At 41.8% G+C, this 10,847-nt stretch overlaps 1 protein-coding gene across 2 annotated transcripts in view; it reads left to right on the forward strand.

The window, feature by feature from the left end:
- Positions 1-3,456, forward strand: part of RAD18 (RAD18 E3 ubiquitin protein ligase) — a 115,951-nt gene extending 112,495 nt beyond the window's left edge. For both annotated transcript variants that reach the window (XM_082210175.1, XM_082210176.1), the window contains one exon: positions 2,824-3,456. In XM_082210175.1, coding sequence (XP_082066301.1) covers positions 2,824-2,917 — 94 coding nt within the window. In that variant the 3' untranslated portion in view covers positions 2,918-3,456. The remainder of the gene's footprint in view (positions 1-2,823) is intronic.
- Positions 3,457-10,847: the final 7,391 nt, after the last annotated feature.

The raw sequence follows: 10,847 nt of genomic DNA on the forward strand, positions 1-10,847 counted from the left end.
CCTTTTCCACCTGGCCTGGGAAGGCAGGACCCTGACTCACTCCAGCTACAAAAACCTGAGGCTACTGAACTCTTGGACTGGGATATTGTTCAGGGTGTGTTTTTTGGCTGTTATTCATTTTTGTAACTTTATGTTAGATATTATTATATATAATATGTGGAAATTGTTTATTTTGCTTCTGTACTTTTGATGTTTTGTTTGTTGATCTCTCTGACATTTCCTAAGTTCCTAGATTTTTTTTCATGTAAGCTTTCTTGATCACGGTTTGAACTATAGAAAGGTGGCATGCAAATAAAATTATGTATGCCTACATACATGCATGTTGTAGGTTCCTGTCAGTTGGCTTTAGGCTCAGGGGTTTCCAAGAGTGAACTCGGAGCCTTGGGCCTGTTCCATTTCCTTAGCTGCAGACTCTGAGTCTGGTTGAACATTGAACCATATTGGAAGGGCCTTAACTCCCTCCAGAAGCCTGTCTGGAGTTCAATATCTTTCACAGCCCCGCCACCTTCACAGCCCCATTTGGTGAGGACATGAAAGAGGACCTCCTTGGGGACTGCTCTCAGATTGTGGAACTCCATTCCACAGCAGGCTAGGCTGGCCCAGCCTTTGCTTTCATTTCACTGGCAGGCCACTAATGGGCTGTTGTGACAAGGTCTTCTTGAGAGTGGGTGTTGCACTTGTGTGTGTGGATGTGTTTGCACTTTGAGGGTTTTCAGTGGTGTTTTAATAGGGTTACTTACTTAATTGCTTTTCAAAAAATATTTGTGTTCTTTGTGTGTTTTAGTTGTATCTGTTTTCATTTATGCTGTGAGCTGCCTTGGGTCCTGTGCTGAAAGGAAAGATATTTATTAAATAAGCAATTAGCTGCTGAACTCTGTGGCTGTGGCACCTAGACAAGATGGACCACCAGCTCGAGTCAGTATAAGGTAGTTCTGTAGGTCTTACTGAAAGCATGAGGCTTTCACTTGCTGTGAAGGTGCACTGGAAATTTAAAACCCCCGTAAGTTAAATCCGTATATACTTTGAGTATAGAAAATAATTCAGGGATGAGGAACCCTTTTCAGCAAAGGCCTCATTTCCCTCACAGTCAGCCTTCCAGGCATCTCATGCCAGTGAAAATCTAGCACCTTGTTGGATGTGACTCTTAATTTTCTACAGTAGGCTACGTTCTAGCCATGAAAATGTCAAAGGTTTCTACAGACGCCTGCCTACCTATCTCTTTAGCTAGTTAAGAAAGAGACATTATCATAGTTCGAGGGCACATTCCAGTCAGGTGAAAGCAGTCAAGGAGGGCATGGTGCAGGATTGGTGAGCGCTGTGGCCTGAGAAGAGCGGGCCTGGCCTGGCAATAGTACTATGGGCCAGGTAGAATAGTGGGCCTCATGTTCCCTGCGCCTTAAATTAATGAATATAATACATTTCAAAATGACAGCACTATAGCAGACTGTGTATAGATTTTTGGGCTTTGATCAATATACCCTTTTATCTTTTTAAATTCCCCCTCAGCATTCACTCCTGTTGTCTTCTGACTTTGCAATAGTAGCCTTTATTTATAGTAGCACTTTACATTTTGAAATCTGAGGTTTTTATCCTGCCATGGGAGAAAATGTAATTACCTTTTCTGACTGAGCAGAAATTCCTTTTCAAATTAAATGTTACGAGATGTCACTAGTATATTTATGTAATATTAAAAGGGGGAGCCGTTTCCCCATAAGGCCCTGTATCTGTGCTTGCCCATTTCTGATCCTCATTATCACGGTTAACATTTCCACTTCTTCAACATTTTACCATTTTCTTAACCTTTCAGATTATAATTTTTTTAATGCATTTATCTGATCTTCTTGTAACTTTGTTCCTGTTTTTTCGACACATTACTGATTAGCACTGGGACCATACGTTGTATCCAACTCAGTTCTACTCTCTCAGTAGACCCATAGCACTCAACGGACCTCAGTTAGTCCAGACTTTTAATTTTAATGCATCTGCTGTGATTAACGTTGGATACAACTTTACATGTGCTGGACTGCAGGAGACTGAAAGCATCTGTAGATTGTGAGTTTTCTCTCTCCCCCCCCTCCATATATTATATATTCAGATTACTGTTAATGTTTGAAAAGACACAGCATGAGGTTAGGGCATAAGCTTTTATTGCTTAAGGCTATTTTGTTCAAATCCCCACTTTGCTCACCTATTTCCAGCTGCTTGTCCGGATCCATTGTTGGGAAAGCCAAAAGATACAATACTGGCTGCATGACTCCCGTCAGGCACCCTCAAAATTGTTGTATTGTTCATTAGGACAAACTCATCATCTCCATTATAAACCTACCACATGTGGTTCCTCTTCTACATCAGTATAGATGGCTTAATAAGGCCTGCAGTGTCATATAATAAAGAAATTGAATGTTAAAAAAATTGTACAAAATGATCTCTTTGGGTATTAACTTTTGAGACAGAGGGGTTGCTCAGTTCTCCCTGATTTAGTCTTAAAAATCAGAACTGGATGTCCTTCAATAATGAATGCTTTAGCTAAACTCAAGTATGTGAATTTGATTTTTGTAATAAATATCTGAGCTGCATGCAGGAGGCCGGATTAGAGAATCCTGAGTGGTTTCTTCTGACCTTTGGCTATGTTAATATTGCCTTATTTTAATCAGCCTTTGCCCATAATGTAGATGCGATAAGCTGAAGATGGGGAGAAATTCTTTTTGATCTTTACAGAGACTACACTGTATTTATGACTCATAAGTCTTAAGATAACTACTATCCATTTCTGTTACATTCAGTTTTAAGATTAATTTTTTCTCTTTTTTCCTTTTCTTTTAGCAGCAGTTTCCCAGATAAGAAAATGACCAAGCAAAAATCAGAACAGTCTAGAAGCAGCTTGTTACTGCCTAAGCATAAGCGAAGAAAAGAATAGCAAAGTTCCTGGATACTACCTTGCATTAAGAAAACTTCTAAAATATAACATACTTGTATAGGTAATCTTATCTATCCTGCTTTTCATATACCTGCATCATTTGCCACCCATCACCCCTTTGCTCCATAATACCTGGGACTCACTTTCCCACACACATCTTCAACCTGCTTAGGCCTGGTATGAGCAATTGCACTAAAGAAAATCTTGGGGATAGTTTGCAAAGTGATGGATCTGTCACTGCCTGATTTATCAGCCATAAGATTCCAGTCAAATTTCATTATGATGAGATCTAGAGATTTGGCTTAAACAAACCTCATTTTTGAAAAAAGAGTACAGACATTTTGCCAACTTTTGTGGCGGTTTTAATATGCATAAAACATGATGGTTGTGGAAAAAATAACATTAAAAAACCTCATACAGTATATATTTTTTTTTACAAGAGGTCGTTTATTTGGCATTCTGTAGCACTAGAGCACTTAATGCTAGCTTGCTTCTGAGATGTACTACAAACTAATAAAATGTAAAACAAAAAACCACAACCTTCTTTATTTTTCTCTCCAGTGTGTGTAAAATCTTTCTTTACTGCTTGTGGTATGGTTCCCTTGAGGCATTGGAGACATTCCCCCCCCCTTTCTCATACATGTTGTCTGCAGCATACCTCATTTTGGTGAGGTCCACCACCTACAACTTACATTTTTGCTGACTCTCCTTTTCATTTGAAAAATGCTCTTGTAAGCCCAGGTTTTTTAAAAATCCATTCCTGGATTTGGCATGAGAACAACATAAATGCAAAATGAGGCCATGTATGCTTTTTTCTTCTAACAAACAATCTCCTTTACACTTTTCCTAAGCCATCTATTTCATAAATGTGACTACTACAACACGGCTGTTGGGATTCCCCCCCCCCAAAAAAAAATTGCACTTTAGTACAAATAATACTTTGGGCATAGTTCACTATATTTCTGCAGACTAAATAAAAATAAAGCAACTATTAGTATTTGAAGCCCTTCCTATTCTGAAGAATGACACATCAACAACAACCACCAGCTCAGTTTGGAGTAGGCAGAGGTGCTTTTGGCTGATGGTCTACCAGTTCAGAGAAGAGAATCCAACCTGTTCCTTATAGGTTTGCACTTCTCTTTAAAGGCCATGCTTTGGTCTCAGGTGCCCATGTGGCACCCATAGCGTATAGTGTCTTTCACCAAGTCAGTGTACATGTGTTTGAGAACCATGATTCGGCCAGATTCTGAGATGCTTATACATCAGCACTGAAAAGCTCAAGTACAAGTCCTGTATGCAAGCCACAATTTCAATGTGAACCCATTTTAACTGATCAAATGAGTAAGATGGATGAGATGCCCTAGAGCAGGCATAGGCAAACTCGGCCCTCCAGATGTTTTGGGACTACAACTCCCATCATCGCTAGCTAACAGGACCTGTGGTCAGGGATGATGGAAGTTGTAGTCCCAAAACATCTGGAGGGCCGAGTTTGCCTATGCCTGCCCTAGACACTGGCAACACACCTTCAACTGGTGGCAACCATGGTGCAATTTATATTCGGCTTGATGGGAACGATCAACAGCAAGCTTTTTTGTCGCTGCATAAAATAGCAAAAAGGGGTTTAAAGGTAATTTACCTACCTAATAGGATGATAAATTCAAATGAGAACAGACATACATTTGGTAATAGATATTATGAAACTTTTTCTCAGAATAACACTCGATCACCGTGCTGCATTATGCCTTCCAGATTTAAATATGTGCAGTAGACACTCAGGACCTTAAACTAGAGCCTCACAATGAAATACTGAGAGAATCTTGTGTGAGCCAGAGCAGTGAAGAATTATGAATTGGTATCCCAATCTCTTTGAATTTGTTTGGCATTTTTTTTCCTATTCGTGGTTAGTTTTCTTGCTGCAGGTTGAGAGCTACCCATCGTCTGAGCATTTTACTTGAGTGAAATATATGAAGCAGTAAAGGCTCTTTCTTAGAATCATAGAGTTGGAATAGACCACAAGGGCCATCGAGTCCAACCCCCTGCCAAGCAGGAAACACCATCAGAGCACTCCTGACATATGGTTGTCAAGCCTCTGCTTAAAGACCTCCAAAGTAGGAGACTCCACCACACTCCTTGGCAGCAAATTCCACTGTCGAACAGCTCTTACTGTCAGGAAGTTCTTCCTAATGTTTAGGTGGAATCTTCTTTCTTGTAGTTTGGATCCATTGCTCCATAATCATATTAAGGCAGTAGTTCCTAAACATTTTTTTCTCCACAGTCCACTTGGGGGGTCTTGGTGGAACACTTAATGTTTTTTTCTGCCTATTGTAGCAATTGTAATGTGATGTGCTAGATGCTGTATGGTTTTTAATTATATTTTTATTGCTTTTTATTGCTTTTATATTGCATTTTATTCTGTTGTGATTTGAATTCTATAGAATTCAAATTGTATTGCAATAAAATACAATAGAACAAATAGAAGAAGCAATACAAATACAATAAAAAATTTGAAATTTACTTGAATCTTAAATATGATCCATGTGCTGCCATCTCTTGTCTCCAACAACATGCTGCAGACCACTGGAATGAAGCAGTTTGGGAACCTCTGATCTAAGATTAACAGATGATTGCTAACCTTTGCAAAGGCTACTATTTCACCTCAAATCTTTCAGGAAAGAAGCTTTTGTTGGAGAATGGACTCATACCTACTTGAGTATTCAACAATAGTATTAGTAATATTATGGTTCGTTCTTTTTGGCCTACTATGTGACCAAAATGTGAATTGAAATTTGGCAGGCTTGATGTGAATGATATATGAGTATGTTTGGGTGAGCTTTCTGAGTTTACTGTCTGTGCATGTGATATATTCAACACAATGAGTTTCTGCCCTTTATTTTACATTAATGATCCCCTTGCTCCTCTTTGAAGACAACAGCAGATTATAAAGTCAATCTCAGTTGACCAACAATGCTGAGTCCCTTTAAAAACCCTTAAAATCCTGATGTATGTGCAATGTTTCTGGATTGATGGTCCCTTAAAAAAAAGGAAAAGAAAGGTTGTGTGCTCAAAGTTTCCTAGACAGCCGTGCAGAGAATCTGTGCTAGCTAAATGTTTCCATCTACATTGCAATCATTGAATTTCTATCCTTTTTACTAAACATTGCCTGTCAAAGTTAATTACTCATGGAAGCCTCTGAAACTTAACATCCACAGAGCAAGAAACACCCAGGCTGTTTTAGTGTGGGCACTGTTGATTCAGTTAAACTCAATTCAGTTGTGCATGCATGTGCATCTGAAGACACACAACCCGCAGTGTTTCATACACTGAAACGTGACCCTGAGATTAAGAGTCTCGTGCTACATTTAATGTGGTCTTGCAGATCTGACATTTTTCATACTGACCACAGCACTATCTAGAAAAGGGGAACCCAATATTTTGTTTCTGTAGCGGCATTCGGTTCCAGAAAAGTAGTGTGTGTACCCCACACGTTTTTGTCACATTACAAACTGTTTCCTATTATCGAGACACAAGTTGTATTTATGAAGAAACTCAGTTGATCTAGAGTTTATAGTAGCAGTTCTAGGCCAAATCTAAATAAGCAAGCCTTGGTTATGGAAACTTGTAGATAACCAGTTTCACTCAGTGACCCCTGTTTAAGTAAGTGACCGTGCTTGACATAATCTGCATTAGTTTCTCAGTCTTTGCGCAAGGCTGAAGGAGGGAGAAAAATGAGCTAAAGAAATTGGCGGTGAACATTGAAAGTAGATATAACCACTTTTCACTTCTTAGATTTACCATGAAGAAGGAAGTGGGATCACATGTACCATCTCTGCTTCCAAATTCAGTATATATAGTTCCTACATGTGTACACTTGGACATATATAGGACTTTTTCTCTGCAACTAGGAAAAAGCAGAGTCCTAGCAGGACTGAGGCAATATGGATGAGGCACTCTCATGTCTAAGAGACTGGGCAGTTGCCAGTTCTGCATGGGGCTGCACTCTTTCTGAAGAAGCAGGTAACTAGTCTGGCGGTACCTGTGTATCCATCTTTGTCACCCCATGTGCTTGGTGGCTTGGAATGCCTTGACTGGCAAGATAGTTACAGCTGTTTATGGACATGGGGAGCTTTACCACACTTTTGATGCATTGATAACCTAGGAACTAGTTTACCGCAGTGTGTTTTAGGTGGGGGTGCCCTTAAAGTTGTCCCAGAAGCTGCATTTGGTGAGAAGACAGCAGCTAAAATGCTAACTGAAGTGGCCGACTGTCACTGAGTAGGCACTTGTTGATGGCTGCCAATATCCTGATGGGCCAAGTCAATCATTTTACTTGTATGCTGCCTTTCCGTCATTCCTGCTCTGTACATAGCGACAAACATAACAAAAGTAGTCATAAACTGGGGGGGGGGGGTACACAGTTACACTGAACAAATAGGAAGAACTGAAATAAAGATACAAACAACAAGAAGCCTGGCCCAACAAACCCCCCTGAACAATACCCCAGGTAAAGATTTAAGGTTTTGGTGTTAGTCTATAAAGCCCTTAACAACTTGTAGTCATGAGGGAAAGATCTTTTGATGCTGCAACATGCCCTGGATATCTGCTCAATGGCAGCCCCGAGCAAGGCCTTTAATGTGGCAGCACCTGCACGATAATGTTGCACCTCACATCATTAGACAGGCGACAACTCTATTATAGAGTTTCTATGCCTATTGAAAACTTAATAATAATCAGGCAGGCCTTCTCAGAGGAGTGATTCCAGCCATGCCTACTGTCAGTATAATATAACAGCGGGATAACATTTTACATTGTTTGTACATGCTCTTTTATTACCTTGCGTGTTTCGATTCTGTAAAACTGTTGTGCGTTGCTTTGGAGATGTTCCCGTATGAAGCTCTGCAGTGAAAACCACCCACCCTTCTAGTGTAGAAGCATCACTCAGGGTGGCTTGCAGCATATACAACGTTACAACGCCATAAAACAAGTTTATGTGTTTTACGATATAAACAGAGGCGGGGTCAGTAGTTTAAAAGGGACATGAAAGCCTGCTGGAATAAAAAGGTCTTCAGCAGGGCTGGGGAAGCCGAGGTGCTGAGGCTGATACAATCCCCAGGCCTCTCCGTCTGGTCCTGGAGACCCTCCGCTCCCTCACAAGCCCTGCTCTCTCCTCTCCTCAAGTGCCTTTGCCTGGCTGGAAGGTGAAATGTAATAATAATGTTTCTTGGGTATGTGGCTGGAGAAACCTCTGGCTGTTGCATGACTGAACCGTCCTTTTCTGTACAAAAGTAAGACCTGGATGCGGAATTCTGAGGTGCTAGAAAGGACTGTGCCATGTTCCCCATGTCGAAGCCTTCTTGCAGACAGAAAGGTTGGATATTTCCAACCCAGCCTGCTGCCTCCTATGCTGCTTTTCTACTCGCTGGGAGCATCCAAAATCTTCTAGCCTGAACAGTGAAGCGGTAAAATCTGTTCTCTCACCTTGACATTGCTCCTTCCTCCTTCTGCTACTTGGGTGGACCAGGGCCTTAACTGGTAACAGTGGGAAGTAACATGTTCTGCGGAATTCCCTCCCATATGAGTTTCCTATACAGTGGTACCTCAGGTTACAGACACTTCAGGTTACAGACTCCCCTAACCCAGAAATAGTACCTCGGGTTAAGAACTTTGCTTCAGGATGAGAACAGAAATTGCGCGGCCGGCGGCAGCAGCGGGAGGCCCCATTAGCTAAAGTGGTGCTTCAGGTTAAGAACAGTTTCAGATTAAGTACAGACCTCCAGAACGAATCAAGTTCTTAACTAGAGGTACCACTGTAGACTTTTAAGTCAACAGGTGAATCTTATCTTAAAACGTATTCCGACTGACTGATGTCTTGATTCATAGGAGCCACCTCCTGGGGTCGAGGGGTCTTCGCCCCTCCCAATAAAAAAATGGAGCCCCTCCCCCCATGGTGATGAGCATTGCTATTCAAATAGTATGGCTATTCAATATTTTATTCAAGTTGGCACCCCTGCCTTGATTAATTAAGCAGAATTAATGGCCTGGAGCCCAAGTTCTTCCACTCAGAAGAAGGGGCTGTTCCCCACTTTTATCTGCATCCCTGCCACCATGTGACACGCCATTCACAAGGGTCTCCGATTCTTCAGGAGCAGCCGAAGATGCAAGGAGCAGCAGAGGAATGTAGGAATTCACTATTTCATGACTGGAACTCTGCTGCATTCACAGAAGGCAATTTAGAGTTCAAGGTGCTGTATTTAATGTGTCTGGTTTTTAGTTTTTGTTCTTAGCATTTTGAGAGAGGCATGTACTTGTCCGTATAGTTCTGAATACATTGAATTGTAATGTACATTAAAATAAAAAAAAGAATTTCCTTGGTAGCCTGATTTAGGGCTGACAAGCAAGTTAAAAAATATGTGTTTATAGATATATAATACGCTATTGGAGAAATCCTTGGCATTCCAGTGGCCATTTGAGATTGCAGCATTCTTCAAATGTGCCAGAAGAATTTGCTTAACCAAAGGAAACCCTGTAATCTAGATCTCTAGAAGTCCATTTTGAAAAGTATGCTGGGCAAAAACGCTGTGAGCTGAAGAAAAACACTTCTTTCAAATAAAGTTTTCAGTGACTGACTTCACAGAGAACTCCTGGTGGTTGCATATCACAGAGTCTGAAGGCAGCAAAGCTGTTGGTTGTTTCTCTTTCTCCCCCTATTTTGGGCTTTCATTGCACCATATCCTGAGAGATCTCCTGCTAGTGATCCAAAGAAGAAATAGAACAAAGCGAGAGAGCTTGAGTGCTTGTGCTGGGTTACGTCTGTTGTATGCAGTTTGGGGGGGGGGAGCAGTGGTGGAATGAAGGCGCTCTTCAGAATGAAAGATCCTTTTATCTTCTTGAAAAGGAGTTGTGAGATTTAGAATCGTGCACACTCCCCATGGCTAAATCATACTGTTCACCACAGTGTTTGAACTGCGAGCTGTTTTATATTGTGTGTTCGTTTCTTTGCTGTAGCCCCTCGAAAAATAATATGCATATATATAAGGCCATGTTGTGATCCAGAAAATAACTTGGCATTTGGCTTGCAGAAGCTGAAACAGCCATCTTGCTGCATTTGCTTTTGCAAAACATTTCAGCTACCTTATTACTCTTCTGAGTGGGAAATCACTGCTTAATAGTCTTGTTCTGCAGCATTTTTAAATTAGCATGGTGTAGGGATCCAGTATACGGGATCCAGGTTTGACCTGCCTGTGTAGACAGAGCTACATTCCATCTCACCTAATACATGTTGCCACTTGCAGGGAACAATTGATTGGGGTGGGGAGGGGAGTAAGAGATGGTTTGTTTTGTGGCTGCCAGTTCTTCTCCCCTGCAAATCTTCCCCTAAGGCAGGGGTCTGCAACCTTTAAGACAAAAAGAGCCACTTGGACCCGTTTCCGAAGGGGGAAAAAACTGGGAGCCGCAAAACCACTGCGACATTTAAAACAAATATATCTCCGGAGCCGCGATCTGACAGCGGGCAGGAAGGTGACGTCGGGACGGTGTGTGACTAGCGCATGCACCGCCCCCATGCGACGTCACAGCTAGTACAGTGCCCGCCACAGTGGGGAGTGTTGGGGCGCACAATGCGCCTCCTCCCCTCGCTAGTATCCGCCCCGGAGCTGCGGCAAAGGTGTAAAAGAGCCACATGCGGCTCCGGAGCCGCGGGTTGCAGACCCCTGCCCTAAGGCCACCCTGCCACTCTGCGTAGACTCACTTCCTTTTAAAGCCAGCTTGGGAAAACTCATTTAAAACACGCTAGGAGGCATTTGCATGAGAGATCGAACCAAGGAAGGGTTAAGCATCATTCCTTGCCCTCCAGATGCCCCCTGCAATTGTCTCTTCATGCCCACATTTGCCTCATGAAGGAAACACAGAGTTCACGTACCCTGTGTTTTAGGCT

The sequence above is a fragment of the Podarcis vaucheri genome (genome assembly GCF_965113315.1).
Source record: "Podarcis vaucheri genome assembly, chromosome: 2".
Classification (NCBI taxonomy): Eukaryota; Metazoa; Chordata; class Lepidosauria; order Squamata; family Lacertidae; genus Podarcis; species Podarcis vaucheri.